Source organism: Miscanthus floridulus, unplaced genomic scaffold, assembly GCF_019320115.1.
Source record: "Miscanthus floridulus cultivar M001 unplaced genomic scaffold, ASM1932011v1 fs_286_1_2, whole genome shotgun sequence".
In the NCBI taxonomy this organism is placed as follows: domain Eukaryota; kingdom Viridiplantae; phylum Streptophyta; class Magnoliopsida; order Poales; family Poaceae; genus Miscanthus; species Miscanthus floridulus.
The window spans coordinates 26,015-42,736 of NW_027096518.1; the positions used below are offsets into that span (position 1 = coordinate 26,015).

At 43.8% G+C, this 16,722-nt stretch overlaps 1 protein-coding gene and 1 long non-coding RNA gene across 3 annotated transcripts; one reads left to right on the forward strand and one right to left on the reverse strand.

The window, feature by feature from the left end:
* The first annotated feature begins 4,018 nt into the window (after positions 1 to 4,018).
* LOC136531132 (uncharacterized) lies at positions 4,019 to 7,047 on the forward strand. Of its 2 annotated transcripts, none has more exons than XR_010777965.1 (5): positions 4,019 to 5,003; positions 5,105 to 5,260; positions 5,678 to 5,730; positions 6,740 to 6,823; positions 6,901 to 7,047. It is a non-coding gene; the product is annotated as an uncharacterized lncRNA (long non-coding RNA). The 2 variants fall into 2 exon arrangements; XR_010777966.1 differs by having other exon boundaries at positions 6,767 to 6,823.
* A 7,134-nt stretch (positions 7,048 to 14,181) lies between these two features.
* LOC136531133 (RING-H2 finger protein ATL79-like) lies at positions 14,182 to 14,990 on the reverse strand. The gene has a single exon (XM_066523843.1). The coding sequence runs from the start codon at positions 14,923 to 14,925 to the stop codon at positions 14,257 to 14,259; it is 669 nt and encodes a 222-aa protein (XP_066379940.1). The 5' UTR covers positions 14,926 to 14,990; the 3' UTR covers positions 14,182 to 14,256.
* Positions 14,991 to 16,722: the final 1,732 nt, after the last annotated feature.

Genomic DNA, 16,722 nt, shown 5'->3' on the forward strand with positions numbered 1-16,722 from the left:
GCCACCGTCCACCGCAACCCGTCGGAGCCCAACCCAACCACCATAGCCCAGCCATCCCTCCTAGATCCAACCGCCTAGCAAGCTGAAGCGGCCTCCCCACTCCTCCCCATGGCGAGATCTGGCCAAGAATGGCCAGCAGCAAGCCTAGCTAGCCATGGCTAGCCAAAGCAAGGAAGAGGAGAGGGCAGGAGGAGAGGGCGCGAGTAGCCCCCCACCGCCAACCACGTGGCCACAAAGGTTTGGCCGCCAAGGGCAAGAACCAGCCAACCACGTGGATCCAGTCGTCGAACCTCAAAGCAAGCTTGTCAGGGCAAACTCGGAGCAAGAGAGAGGAGGGAGGAAGGAGAGGGATGGGGGAGGAGAAGGGCGAGAAAGCCCAACCACCGCCCTCCTTGCTGCTCACCGGGCCTCCAGCTGGCAGCTCCGGCCTTGGTCTGTGTAAATCTTTAAGGACCTAGATGTAGGACGTACGATAGCATGCATGCCATTCTAGTAATCACAGGAATAGCACTCGAGAGCTACTATGTATCGATTCCAATTAACCACTGCTACCAGCAATATAGCTGCAACAACTAAAAAGTGAACCAGCCATCCAGTTACTAGGCCATATATATTAGCTTGTACCTCACCAATATATATATATAGTATTACTATATGGTACCTGGGTACCAAATAGTTATTCAGTACCTAGAGTACTATTTAGGTAGGCAAACAGGACCACCTCGCCGTTCGGGCCTGAGGCTCATAGGCCCAGCCCACCCACCAAAGAGGTTGAGCGGTAGCTCCTAAACTCCCCCCACCCACCCATGATTTCTTTGTGGTTCCAGACCCCATCAGCTCGGTCACCTCCTCCCCTCCCTCTGCCGGCATCGCTCATCCGTTCCCTCTCCCTACCACTGCCGTCGCCAAGCGCTCCGCCGTGCCAGGTGCCGTCGGCATGCCCCAGCATCCCGCCGCGCTACGCCGCTGCCCAGCGATGTGTGCCATCATCCAGACCGTAGACACAGTGCACCGCCCATCCGCACCCTCACCGTAGCACTGGTGCTGCTTCACCGTCTTGTGCCTACCGCTCCTAGGTGAGCGCACGAGTTCCATGGTCTATGGTCTACTGTTGGCCCTATCGGGGGCATCATGAGCAGGTGAGGGGGCAGCATGAGCGAATGAGGCGGCCAACCCTATTGGGGGTGGCGCGAGTAGGTGAGCCCTGGCCCTATCTCTCTTGCCCTAAACTCTCTCTCTCTCTATCTCACTCCTCATAGATCCAAGGTGGAGGAGCCCTAATTCGTGTGTGCTCTTGTTTTGGCTTGAGGTCAGTGCGTCGGCTCGTGTATGCGGACGAGGATGCCAACTGCGCCTTAGACAGTTAGACGGCATGCCGGAGCTCCTCCCAGATTAGGACCCTATCAAGATCCGCACCAGGTGAGCAAATCTCAACTTTGCCTGTCCTTTCGTTGCTCATCCGTTACGTCGTATCTCGCCTGTGTGCGTGCATGTGTTCGACTAAATTGCTCATTATATGCTTGATGGAAAGCACCAGAGACAATCTTGAGTGTCATGTCGTAGTTGTTTGCTTGTGCGCAATTGCGCCATGAGAGTGACATAGCTGTTTGCATAATCACATGGTGCTAAGGGGTGCCTTGCCGAAATCGATTTCCAACTACATTGATTCCCAAAATGTTTACTGCATGCTGCATCTGCCTTGCCACTTTGGACTTTGGAATACATTTTTTAGTTGGTATTGCCACTTCCCATTATGTTGTAGTTGCTATATGTTGCCATAGAATGCCTAGTTTTTTTATGTCTTTCAATTCAATGAAATCACTAATAATGAATAATGATGATAAATCTACGCTTGTTTCTCATGTTGAATATGTGTCCCACAGGGTCTTTATGGTGCACTCTTTTGTCTTTGATTATTGGTAGTTTGCCTTGTGTTTGAGAGCTTCTATTCATTTCTTCTCAGGTTTGAAAATTGTTAATTCGATCATAGTTAATCAGCTCAAGATAGTGTGTGGGAATATTCCAACTGGCAAAGGAGCATGGTTGGTTAGTTTTTGGAAGAGATTTTTGACAGTTTGATTTGTAGGTAGTTGGGAAGGATTCTCGGAGTTGTTTATCTATTATTTCTTATCTTCTTGTAGGTACAAGTCAGATGTAAATTAAAGGGATATGGACTCAGTAAGGCCAGAAGTGATGGATTATTATTCTAATTTGGTAACTACTGTATTTTTTATATGTAGCATTCCTGGTTGAAAATGACATGCTAATGCTTGGTAGCTGAACCATATAGTTGTCCTGCTTTCAACAACTGTCAATGGCACTTTCGATTGCACATGTATAAAGGATTAACGTTTTGCCTTCTGCATCCATGTGAATATGTTTGAAGTTCTCCTTTGGCTGGCAATAACGAACTAGATATCGAACCTTGATCTTTTCTCCCTCAGATTCCAACTACAAGTTGTAGGATATCATCTCTGTTGGTCAAATAGTCAATTTAATTAATCATTAAATATGTCAATTACTGTGTGGATTGAGAAAATAGAATTAGTACTTCTGGATTCTTCATTGAAAACACATTTACATTGACGGAGGGTTGTGTGGTCGGCTGGTCATAGGAGGCAGGCTAGAGTGTTGCTCTTTGAGGCTGTGAGTTCAATTCTAGTAGGTACCAACATTTAAGCCTTCTTAAAAGGCTGGGACTCTCCCACTACCATTTTTAAAACAATTAGTTACATTACAACATATGTATTTTTATTTGAGGTTACATATATTCTTAGAAATCAAAAGTTTGAATGTCACATTTTAGACTGTGGTGTTGATGCAGGTGTCAGCAGATGAAAGAGTGGACTCATGAGGTGGACCGCGGAAAGGAGATGTGAGCCGATGACTGCTATCATGGTTACCTCATGCAGCAGCTCTGTGGCCTGTGCAATCCAGCAATGTGAGGTCGCCCCACATTTTGGTATGCCTTTTTCTATTTCCTTTTGAGCCGATGAGTTCACACATGTTGGGCCCCTTTAGTTGATGGCTTGTGACAGCCCATTCGAAGTTATGAAATTTTTTTCTTGGTATCTACCACTAACACGTCTTGTAATGCTAAAATTGCTATCTGATATGGCAGAATGCTTCCCCACCAGATAAGAAGTAGCATTAGCATTATAATACCACTACTTGTGAAATCTACATATTTTATCAGGATCCCATTTTTGTATCTGTCACAAAAACTAAACTAAACTGAAACTGTCAACTTCTATCAATATAATACTGAACTTGTTAATCACTAATTTTTTATAGGTATAAGATTATTTTATAGGTGACTTTCTGAATGTCCGCTTGTCTGTTTGTTTAGGAGGACCTTAACAATCTCACCAAGATCTATATGGAGTGTCATCTTTGAATTTTATCACTTGATCTCATCATCAAAAGGTACTCCAGATTTTTAAAAGTCGATTTGTTGTCCATCTCTCTGATTTCCAGTTTATCGAATTAGCATATTATCATATTGTCATAAATTAAGAGCTTCAATCATGTGTGTTCAACTGTTGATGTTTGATCATCCCTTATCCATTGGGGGGCAACTATTAGACTTAGTTAAGCAACATGTTTGTGTGGACTATTCCATATGCAACTATGCGTTCCTCCATCTATGTTCTAAATGCCTGTGCTGCTATTCTGAATTTAACTATGTGTTTGGAGCACAATTTATAAAATGAAAAAAGTACTAAACTATGTACATGATCAGAAATCATTAATCAAATGGCAGACAACTATCCTACTATTCCTGATTCCACTTTCATACTATCTTAAATTGGAATTCTGATGATTTGTAGGAAAAATACAAGGCTATGGATATTATAGAGAGAATTTTCAAGATATCTTGATCAATAGGTCAAAATATTCTTTAGAATCTAGATCAAAGATAGGTGTGTATCTAAAGAAAATAGGATAAACTAATTTAAATATGATGACAAAAATACAGATATGGATATTACTGGAGATGGGCTTGTATTTATGCTTCTTTCTTATTTGTGCTAATGTTTTTTTACAAAAAAGAACAATTCAAGTTCCAAGAGGGTGTTCAGGTAGATGGCAGTTAAGCCCTGATTATTTACAAATTTAGTGCATAGTTAAAATAAGTAATCTGTTTAGGTCGTGCACACATTCAGTGATTCAGTATGCATTCTGTATGGTTCATTTCAGCATTTTTCACATGAGTTGTGTGCCTATCCGCTTCATCTAATGCTGCAACTAAATATGCTTGAACTACTAGTAGTAGTTATGGACTCTGTAGCAGTACGAATACTAGTGGTAATAGTGCTAATCTAATTTCTCTTTTCAGCCATGTGTATGTGTAATGTATCTCTGCAGTTATCTCAAATAGAACATATGGGTGTGATCTTATCATTTTTTTGTTCTCTAATTGACTAATTGATGATATCTCCGTGGTTATTTCAAATAGCCTTGTTGTGCATAGGACCAACTAAGAATTTTTTATGCTTCATTACTAGCTGAAACATTATCGATGTCTAGCAGTTCCAGAGTTAATGTTAGTTTTTCAGGATACATGCCATTTCATTTCAAAGTGCCCTGGTCATAGATAATTAAGATCTCTATGATACACTATTCATAAGATTTCTATGGTACACTTTATAATGACCACACATAGCACTATTTGTGACCATAATGCTTTGATGATAAATAAGAATTTAAGGTACACTATACTTTCATTTTGAGTGACCACACTACATTTACAAATTAGAAAATATATTTTATGGTCCACTATACTATTTGATTTTGTGTAGATTTGATTCATTGCTTGTATTTGGCATCTTAGCATCTGTGTAGATCCGTGGCCACCAATAGTTTATCTTATCATTTAGGAATTTATTACATATGTGAGCATTGAAATTTTGATTCATTGTTTGTATTGTGTGCCTCCTGCTGCTATGCAAGACGCAAGTCGACTCCAACACTCTGGTCCCACAGTGCCAACCTGGCACCAGGTAAATTCAATCCCCTCAAATTTGTTGGATTTGTCAATTTGATTGATTTGTTTGAAGAAAAGCTGTGAACTAAGATAATTTTTGTTGTTCAATTGAATTAGGTGAGATGAACATGATTAGCACTGGATTTTGCATCTCTGCACAAAATCGAGAATCCACACATTGAAGTTTAGTCTTAGTATATCTGAACCTGCAGCTAGAGTTGCTGATGAGGATTTCTTCATATTAATCTTCTCTTGGCTCTTCTAGCACATAAGGTTCCCTCTCCACTCTCTCTTTCGATTTCTCTTGTTAACTCCATTAATGGTGTACGTGGCAACACTTTCTAAAAATAGATGGAGGGTTGAGTTGTATGTGGTTTATATTTCCCCTTAGGATGGGATTTACCGATTTAGGTTCTATTTGTCACATCTTTTCACACTGTCATATTCAGTCAGCTATGCTACACACTTTTTCGTCCATCATGTGTGCTGTATGATTTATATGAGCCATTGAAATGCTCTTGATTATCATTGCCTGATTGATTTCTATCAATTGGATATAGGACTTGAGATGGCATGTTGAGTCTAGGTCTAAATATCTAATTTTTTTGTTGCTTTATGCTTGTGAGCTTTTCTACTTATTATCCTATGAATGTGTGCAACAACAGTCACTCGATTGTCATTCATTTTCAGGCTTATTGATGGCAATTGTATCCACAGATCATTGCATCACATATACCCTGTAGGTACTGTCTTGCTGCATTTCTTTAATTTTCTGTGGTCATCCAGTTCCCAGTCTTGCTGCATTTTTTTCAATTTTTTGTGGTCATCCAGTTGCCTTTATTGTGTTTTCTCTGGGCGGTATTCAGACAAATCAATTTATTGTATATTGTTACTGATTTTCCCGTAAATAAAATCACCAATTTGACTCGTTATTTGGTTTTTAGTCTGTTCATAAGTAAGGGATTATGTTGTTTGCATCCTAGCAAACTGAGCAGAGCATGAGATTATCTCTTACTACTCCTGAATTTTTGTACCATCTTTGCCAGGATTCTCCTGTTTTGAGTCACCCTTTCTGTCCTCTAATTAGGAATCTCTAGTCATGTTTTCTAGTTCCATTTTTCAATATATAATCTGAAATTATCTTGCACCGAGTTCTCTATCATGTTTAATGGAACTACTAGTGCAACATTAGCAGTCGCCTATATTTTTGTTCAAGTAATTTTTAAAACTCATGCAACCCCTTCCTCCTGCTCGACGAGTTCTCGGGTCTAAGGAAGAGGAACCTTGACTGATTTCCGCCCAAAATTCCAGTCTTTTGCAAATTGCATTATCAAATCTTCGTCTTACCTTAATTGTTGCTCACCCTCTCTGTCGGTTCGTCTCGACCATGCAATGGGACAACTATGATGATGTTTATTAAATTAAGTTCATTAAATTAATAAATTTGCTACATCTGAGAATTTGTCTCTAGTGGGGTCATTGTAACTTGCATGTCAATACTTTGTATACTAGATATTATGTAGGTACTCCGACCAGTGATGCCGTAGCCTGATCGCTTGGTAGTGCTCCTGATAATGATCTTATTTGGTCCAATGACTATTGGAGGATGTAGTTATTTCGTCATTAATCTTGTAACAGAAGCTGAAGTACGAGTCTTTTTCTGTTCAGAGCAACTTGAAGTAGGCAATATTAGTCTGACTATTGTCAAAACTCAAAATTGTGATGAGTTTCCTTTTTGTTCATCTACTACAGCGTAAAATGTGTCTCCTTTTCCACCAGTGAAGCTGGATATGTCTCCTGATATCTATCTGCAAGGCTAATGGATTGTCTCTGCAGGTTTGGTATTAATTGAGCTATAGATCTCCAAAATGTTCTATTTGTATTGTGATTTAATTTCAGATGTCATCATGTAGGGTGATCGTTGCATATTGTTGCGGCTGTAGCTGCAACTAGTGTTGTGCAGGCTGAGAAGATTGAGAGAAGATTGCAGAGGCAGCGGCAGTCGGCTGTAATGAACAAGTGAACAAATCCATGACTTGTACATGTGATTGATGCTCAAACTATTCCCTTCAATGTTGTAGTTCAAGTTTCAAAGTGTGAAGATCTAGTGTTCCGGTGTGTAAGTTGCAATATAAAATACACATGGCAAAACTTGCCTCAAATCGCGGACATCAAGCTACACAGGAAAAAAATCTCGTATGACAAAAAACTGCACAAAAATAAACTCACGGACTTCAAAAAGCTGCATGGAAAAAAATCGTGAACTTAAAAAACTGTCAACAAAAATAAGAAAACTGCACGAGAAGAAACTCAGAGAAGTCAAAAGCTGTACGGAAAAAATCGTGAAAACTAAAAAAACGCATGAAAAAAACTCACGGACGTCAAAAGCTGTACGGAAAAATCACGAACGTAAAAAACTGCCAAAAAAACCTTGCATGGTAGGACCGTCTCAACCAAAATAGTCAGGAAGGCATTCTAGGAGAAGTAGTTTCCTAATGGTAAACTTCCGTTTCTTACCATTTCCTGTTCAGCATGATATTTTGTTTGCTCGATGGGTGGCAAAGCATTCCATGTTGCTTTGGAGTGCACACTTCAGAGTTTAGTCACACCCTAAAGTTTGATCAAGTGAAACTATTCCATTTTAAGTTAGCACTCTCTTTGCATCTTTACTAATTTTCTGCATTCATCATACTCGTAGATTCATAAGCCTTTGTGCTATCTGTGATACTCTTTAATTTTGCTATGACAAATTATGTAGGTTAGCAGTCGTTTACATACACGATGATCCAAATCTTCTTATGACACTTTTCAATGAAAACTTGGAATATGGGAATTAGAGCACTTTCTCCCGCTTGTCTGCATCACTAGATTCACCATTAAGAAAGGGTAACAACTTAACTTGCTATTTTGTGTTGTCTCTGCATGACAATGACTAAGAAGTACCATGGTCCCAGCAGCACTAGGAAGTGAGAGAGCCATTAGTTCATCTTTTGCTTACCAAGACTGAAAGGTAAGAAGCTAGAACCATTAGTAACACTAGGAGTAGTAGTATTTGATTTGTCACTGCAGTATAAGTCTTATAATATCTGGAACTCTGATCCAAGATAGGTGTCTTCTTTCCAACAATTCAGCATGGTGCATATGCATACCATACAGTGCATGTCTAGAATTTTTTTTTGGCTAATAAATAAAGGCAGCTTACTTGAACTAATAGTACTCACTTGGGTAGCCAATGAAACGATAATAATAATTGGTGGTGAGTTGTTTAGTGAGGAAAAGGAAACAATGTCTCAAATGACAATATCTGTGACAAGGCTAGTTTGGCCGCAAATATTTGAGGTTTTTATGGTTCCCTAGTTTTTCAGCACAAGCAGATCAAATTAGCAATGGGAAAAAATTAAAGAAATAAAATCTAATGTTTTTTAGCTTTTATTGACTACTATTGATTTTGTCTGAGTCAAGCAATCAATTACTAAATGAATTTTATACATATATCTTATATTGCAGGTTTTTAAGAAGCAACTATCATAATGCCTGTGTGTGTACTTAATGGATGTGTTAACAAGTCGGGTCTGGGTGCTATGCAAATGAAGGTGTGGTGCATTGCTGCAAACTACAAATGACATCCAAAGCCCTCAATGATGCAGATTTCAGTTCGTCAGAAGGAAACACATAGATGTCTGTGCATCATCATTGCAGTTCTTCAAAAACAGATGAATGTTTGTGCATCATCTTTGTAACTATGATAACGAACCAAATGGTGGTACTATTTGTGATTAGCATCACGTACGATTGTAAAATATTATGAGAACATCGTCTCCCGGGACCGATTCACAATTCTAGTAAGATTGTTGTCAAATAATATTTTTCTTGAAAACAAATATTTGGTATCATGTCATATAAAGATATGAGGATATGGTTAAAATATTTGTGGTTTGAATAATAGCTACAAATAAATTATTATTGTTGACAAGTAATTCATCACAAGAAACCTGGTGTACAAAGAAAAAAAACAGCCAAATATATGCATCCCTGGAGGTTTAGCGGAAAAAATGGCCACATAACCGAATTCTGTCCAGGTAGAAAAGAACAAAAAAAACGACAAAAAAATTCGTCCAGAAACACACAAAGAAAAAAAAACGGCTAGAAACACCCGCAAGTGGCAACACCCACGGAAGAAAAAAAATCGACGGCCATCGCTTAGCTGGCCGAGCGGGCGTGGGGATGGGCTCGGGTAATGAATAGCTATTTAATACCTGGTACTATTTAACGGATATTTACCTAGTAAACCACTTAGCAAGAAGTTATTATAATATCATAAATTAACATAGTAATTATCGTAACTCAAAGTGGCTACAGAATAAGTTATTTTGTAGCCATACTTGCCTACCTATAGGTATATATAATACATATACATGCATGGTTACATTTGGTATAGGCGTACATATACATCATCTATCATTTTGTAATTTACAAAAGAACAGAAAATGGAAAACCTCTACTGTGTACGTGTACCCCCTCCCTCACTTCACGAACGGGCCAGCCCAACGCTGCCCTCGGCCCAGCCCCGTCCGTCGCGGGCAACAGCCCTGGGCACCGTATCGCCGCCGCGTTACCGCGAACGCCGCGGCCTTCATCGCGAGCACGTGAAGAATGCTCCCATGGCTGCCGGAGATATTTCTCCGCGAACCGCCTCTCTGCCTTGTCTCCTTCCGCGACGACCTTACCCCTCCGAGAAATTCGTCGACACGAAGCCGCGGCCGTACGAACGCCATCTCCATGGCCGGAGATATTTTGGGCGCCACCGCCTTGCCGCCCGCCTATAAAAGGCCGGCCATGGGTGGCGTCGACGAGCACTCCACCAAGCTCGGAGCTCGGAGCCGCCGCCGCCAAGGCCTGCAAGGGAGCACGGCGCCCCTGCCTTCGCCGCGCCGGAGCCGCGCCCGCTGAGCTGCCCTCAGCTCCCCCGCGCCGGAGCCGAGGAACGCCGCCACCGCCGTGCCTGCTTCCTGCTCTGCCCCGCCGTTTTTCACTCGCTGCTGCGCACGAACGGCAGGGAGACGCCGTACGCCGCGCCGGCCTGCGCCTCCGCCAGCTCGCGCTCGAGGCCGCCGCCGGCGCACCGTCCTGCTGAACTCCCTCCTCTCCTTCTCTCCCGCTGCCCTCTCCTCTCTCCTGCTCTGCTCTTCTTTTTTTCCCCCTCTGCCTTCTTCCCCGTCCTGCTCAGCTCCTCCATAGGACCGTCGCGCTGGAACACCGGCCAGCCGCCGACGGTCGACGGTCGTGTTTTCGTTTGGATGTGTTCCTCGGACCTTGATTTCTAGTCCGGGCTGGGCTGCAGCGGCCCAGGTGCATGGGCACGCTCAGTCCCGACGTAGGATGCACCAGCGCCTATAGGACGCTGGTACCAAATAACTCAGTAGTACCTGGGTACTAAATAGGGTTAGCCCCCCTTAATTTTGACCCATGCTCCGTCACTGGCTCCGGCGGCGGCGGCGGCGGCGCTAGGGTTGCGGGGAAGCTCGGGGGTGGGAGATGGGCGAGCCACCCGGCTGAGCGACGCCGGGGCGTGAATGAGTTACGTTCTCCCACGCACTGTTATTCGCTTTCGACTCCATGCCGATGCACTCCAGTACGAGTAGTCGGGGCGTAAGCGTAACAAGTACTTGTTCCTCCACCGGTGCAAGATCGCACTATCGTTTCTCTAGCAGATTCACATGCGATATTTTCGAAGGTTTATGGAGGAACCCGTGTATCACGCTCCATTTTCTAGATAACATTTTTCACCCTTTATTACCAAGTGCGATCTGAGCTCAAAGATCTTTCACAGCAGAGCCGAGTCAGCATGCAGAGGCCACGAGACAGGCAAGTTCAACGTCGACCATTGCTCACCTCCAAACAAATCCTCATCAGATGATCGCGATTTCCAGCACCCATGTCTGATGTCAATGTCCTAAAAACGACTAGCTACGAGGTAAGCTACGACGTCAATTTTACCCTCAAGATAAACCTACTACCGAGTGGAAAACCGTTTCATGCCTCATGACTCGCGAGCGCAACAACGAGCGCAGCAATTGGAGCCTTGGTACTTATCAAACGCGATAGTTTGAGACTCGTGGGATCGACGGCGATATTGGTCATGTTCACTTCTTTTATAATCTGTCTTTTTCAGCTTGTTTTTTCAACCGGAACAATGTTTCAGTTTGTTTTTTCAGCGAAGCGAACGGGGTCATTATCTGTTGCCGAAACTGCCCGCACCACCGCCGAATCAGTCTCGTTAGGAACCGCAAAAGCGCGAAACCAAACTACCCGGAGTTAACAAGTCCAATCATTGACTTTTTCCAGCTCCTCAAGGTGGCAATAATTCGCACGTTCTTTCCGGGAGATCTGACGCGATTCCTCCATCGGGTTCCTTTCCTTCCTCTGACGCCGGAACAGCAACGTGCACCGGTGAACCGAGCCGAGCCGGGGTGAATATCGTCGGTGCTTTCAGCACTCGACCGCATGATAAGGCGATACGCAAATACGCCTGACGCGTCACCAGCATGGTGGCTGCATTATTGGCGTCCTGCAACTCCGTCGACCACACGCGCTGCGGCACAGGGCACACGCGTCGCTGTGATGCTTCCGGTAGTGGAAGGCCCGGGGAGAAGCCACTACGCGGGGAAATAATTCATTTCGCCGACGGGCGACGGCCCAGCCGGCAGCTCCCATTCTGGACGGGCGGGGAGAAGTTTCCAACGGTCCGAGTCAAAAGCGTGCTTCACGCTTCCGCATTATTTCAGCGGTTTATTGCGATGAACAGCGCTAAACAAAGCAAAGCTCTGCACCGAGAAGATGGTTTGCAATTGCAAGCAAACAATGGAAGATAGCACATGGTATTACGAGTAAAACAATTGTATGTAAGTCTGACTTTTTCATGAAACGGTGGCCGCATCACCATTCTGAGGTGGTGGAAGTCTATGACCCTTCGGATTCGTTCGGATGGACGTTTCTGTCTCTCAAGTGCTCAACTGACAGATCGAGTGGTTCAACATTTACGGTTTTAAAAATAAAATAACTATTTATCAATACAAAAAATTATAAAAATAGGTGTTGCTTTTACCGTCGGCTTTTGGCAAGCCTACTAGCCGTATCCGATAGGCCTGCCAAAAAAAAATTGCTGGCTGATTGGCCTGACGGTTTTCTTCTTGCCGACAAGCAAATTCCCTCACATCCATTTCTCTATTTTTAATACAGAAAACTCATGGAATTACAAATTGTGGAAACGGGGATAAATTTGAATGCGTCCGTGTCTGATTACTGATGTTCAATTCAAGAAACTGAAATGTTTTTATGTGAAACTAACCTTTACTTGTTTCCAAATTTGCTGAAGAATTAAGGCAAAAAAAAAATTGGAGACATTTCTAGTGATTCACGTCAGAAACGAAACTGTTTCTCACGTCCAAACGAGCCCTATGCGGGCGCTCCATCCAGCTTAGGGGTCTACAACAAGGCTGATGTGAACCCGGACACTGCATAACTGTCGATGTCCTGTTCGCTTGGCTGATAAGTCATGACTGAAAGTACTGTTGGCTGATTTATTATGAAAGAAAAATATTGTTCGTTGGCTGAAAAAATACGGATTATAAGTCAAACGAACATGGCGCAAGTTTCTAGTAATTGTAAAAATAGGTGTTGCTTTTACCACCGGCTTTTGGCAAGCCTACTAGCTGATAGGCTTGCCAAAAAAAATTGCTGGCTGATTGGCCTGACGGCTTTCTTCTTGCCGACAAGCAAATTCCCTCACATCCATTTCTCTATTTTTAATACAAAAAACTCATGGAATTACAAATTGTGGAAACGGGAATTTTTTAATAGGGATTTTTTTTATATTAAGGCTTTTTGGTAGCAAAATGCAATCACATATATGTAACACTACGTCTGTGGATCTGGATAGAGCGTTGCCTCCGGTGCCAACTTTCCGCAAACTAAAGTGGCTGTGTGAATTGAGTAACGAAATATTGGTACAAAGCAAAACATCATCTTTGCTCAAGTGATGGGGTGGCCTGGAGCCCTCCGTCGGCTGTGATGGTGCCTCCTTTCCCGTGTGCGACCCTCCTCCTTCTCACGTGAGTGTGTGCGAGACACAACAACAACAATAGCCAGGCCATGAATTTCGGTAATTTCGATGGTGGCCGAAAGAAAATCCAAAATTTTGCAACACACTAATTCATGTGCTATATAACTCTAGACTCATATTTTCTATTGTTTATGGTGCATATTCTACTCAATAGATGTGTAGTGATAAATCATGCTAACATTCATTTAGATCTATTTTTTAGAAAAAAAAAAATACTTCGTGTGTGAGTCCTTAAAAAAATTCACCGAATTTCGGTAATTTTAGGGGTGGTAAAAAAAATTTAATATCAAAATTGAAAACCCTAGTCAACAGTATCTTTGCCTGTTGGTTGAGAGGCCTACCGACAATCTCGCCGCCGATAAAGGTGAGTCATCTACATGTTGATTCGCAGAGGCTAATCGGCCCTCATCATATATAGCTTGCAGATCACCAATATTGTACCACAACTGCTTTGTTCTTCTTTTCATATCATTAAATGGTCGCTGAGCTAATAACTAATCTCGTCAATAATCGACATATAAAAGAGTTCATACTGCGTACAATAATTCTTAATGTGAATACATTTTTAGCGCTTTTTCCAAAAAAAAGTTGTTGTAAGTTCTTATTAGAGGAGTTTCTTTTTGGTTCAATTGGTTTTTTTTTTTTTGAGGGGAGGGGATTTTTGGGTTCAATTGTTTTCTTTTTTTTTAAGGAAATTTTGGGTTCAATTGGTGAACGTGTAGTAGTAGTTCATGGGCTGAATGTTCGCAGTGGGCCGCTTCATGCTTGATGGGCAGAAGTTCTTTGAAGAACAGAACGCGTTGGACCTCACTTCCGAGTTCCGAGCTCCCGGTTCCAAGACGTAACTGTAAAACCCACTGAGTGATTCACCTAAAAAAAAACCAAGACTAAGTGATGCAGCTATGGAAGTGCTAATTTGCAATAAACTTATGTGTAATACTTATGCTAGTACTTATATTTGCAACATATATTTGCAATTGAAGGTACCACTCTTAGCTCATACCATCAGAACGGGCCACTTCTACAGTCTTGTACAAAAAAAGCGATCATGACCGCAGTATCACAGGTGAGAGAACGTCAAGAAACAAGAAATTTCCACTGTTCACAAGCACTGTGACTATTACAGTTAAATCTTCATAGTTTCACGCTATTTAGTCTCGGGCCGCTGCCGGGCCCCGGCTTCAACGTGCACCTGAAGCTGCCGGACCTCCGGCGCCTCCGCGCTGTCCGGCAGGGAGGGGGAGGGTTTAGCGGCGAACGGCGCCCGCCTGCACGTGGGGCACGTCTGCCGCGCGGCGAGCCAGCGGTCGATGCACCGCATGTGGAAGCCGTGGTTGCAGTGCGGCAGCGCGCGCACGCGGTCACCCTGCAGGAATTCCGTGAGGCAGATGGCGCATTCCGCCGCGCCACACCCGGTGAGCTCCACTTCGCGGGAGTAGACTATCCACGGGGGCAGCCCGGTTCGCGGCCCGCGCTTCCTCCTGGGCCCGGCCTGGCAGGAGGAGGAGGCCGCCGCCGACGCATCCCCGCCACCGCCGCCGGGGGGCTCCTCGTCCTGGCCGTAGCACACGCGGCGCGTGACGCGGAACGCGCACCGGACGACCGCGTGCACCACGAGTACGACCACCAGGCCGCACAGGAGTAGCGACAGCACCGTGATCACCGTCGTGTTCAGCGAGCTGAAGGGCGCTGCTGCGTGCGCGTGCGTGTGCGCTGCAGACACCTCCACCTGCACCGCCGTCGGTCCCGCCGACGGGGCAGCCGCGGCGGCGGCGTGCGACAGCAGCCTCCTTGCATGCAACTGTTCGACGCTCATCTTGTCGAGCTGTAAGCCTGTAACGCAGAGGCGCGTCGTAAAACGCGTTGGTGGTGGTGGTGCAGTGGGACTATGGGAGACTGTTCTCTCGTGGCACGGCGTGGGGAAGGGTTTATATAGGAAAACGGGAGGAGACAGTAAAGATATTTGGGGCCACCGTCAGTGGATTGTTTATTAGCGGCAAAATCCAAAATGAGGTTTAGCTTAACCTGATGGACTAGTTGATCGATTCTAAACTAATGGAACGTGGGTTAATGGAGATAACATCGAGTCATAGAGATAAGATACACCTCACTAGACACCTGATGAACCCATGCACTTGGGCGGCATAGTTCATTGATTGACAAAGCTTTTTCTTTGACTACAATTAAGAATCTGATATTGCAACAGGAAGTGCCTCATACATACCCACACGATTTTTTTACCCGCTTCATATTTAGATTGACAGCATAGTCTCTATTTTTCAGACTGATTGAACTGTAAAAACCTCAGCAATAAATATTAAGTACACAAGATGAGCACTGTTGTAAGTGATCAATGCAAAGTGGGGGCACAAAGTTATTAAGTAGTACACAAGATGAAGACGTGAGCTCAACAAACACCCACAGATTGCGTGCTTAAGCAAGACTTTTGTAAGACCAAAATGCGCCGGGAGCGACTCGCTGAAACGAAGGCCGGACAGGCGCCAAACCGCACTCACGCTCATCATTAGCGACTAAATAATATAAGTTCAAAAATATGGTGGACATGATACGGCCCAGTGGAGCCTCCACTAACTGCGACCCGTCGGCGCGCGGGAGAGGGACACCTGTCTGCGGAGGTGCCACGGTGTCGATGACTTGTCAATGCGCGGCTGGTTCGTCCCTGCCCCGTTGGATCGTGTCTCCGTCCGACGTGTCTGTCTGTAACGTTCCTTCGCGTCGGCTTCGCTTGGGCTCTGTGAGTGAGCATAGTATTAGACTACTATGGCTGTGGAGTTGTGGGCTGGGCTATATTAAGAAAACAGTATGGGCTAGCAAAAAGTTGCCATGAACTGAAGTATGTTTTCTTTCAAGGTGAGATGGATGGATTTCATGTGCTCAAAATAATAATAGAGTTGAATGGGAACGTACAGTTTAAGCTTCAAATTAGCGCATTTCAAATGTGGCCTGGATTCATTTTTCTTTTTAACGCCATAACTATTTCTCTCTTTTACACGTACGTCGTCAGTCATCACATAACTCTCAATCGAATAAGAAGGCCTATCAATCTTTCAAGTAACGAATTTCACGTGTTGTTTGTGTAATTGTGTTTATAAGACTACTGCCATTTGTGAGGAAACAAATAAAAGGACTAACCACCATCCACCAGACACCGTATCGAGTGGCTCAATGCCGGATCCAGGCAACTTGCGTGGCTACTTGCAGAATGGGGCCGGGCAGTGGATTTTAAGCAGGTTATCCATCCACAGTGTCCACACAGATGGATCGGTTGGCCATCTTCAATAGTCGGAGCCGTACTGGACGATGCGCGGGACTGGAAAGAGCGTAGCTTAGCTCCTGAGAAACGACTGCCAGCAATTATATATTAAAATATATAAATATTTATGCTAAGTAATTAGTATCATCGAAAAGATCTTTTTGTCTAGTTTTTTAACAAATTTATTTGAAGATGTAAATATTACACGTATTTTCTATAAATCGAGTCAAACTTGTGGCACGAAAATTCAAAACGTCGTTTATTTTGGGACGGAGGGAGTATATATTAACGCAGAGGCACCCAAGAAGTGGCCAGCAGCCGTGTCACTCGTTCCAATCC

Bases quoted from the DNA above. Each gene is read 5' to 3' on its own strand.
- LOC136531133 (XM_066523843.1), bottom strand. From the start codon at position 14,925: ATGAGCGTCGAACAGTTGCATGCAAGGAGGCTGCTGTCGCACGCCGCC.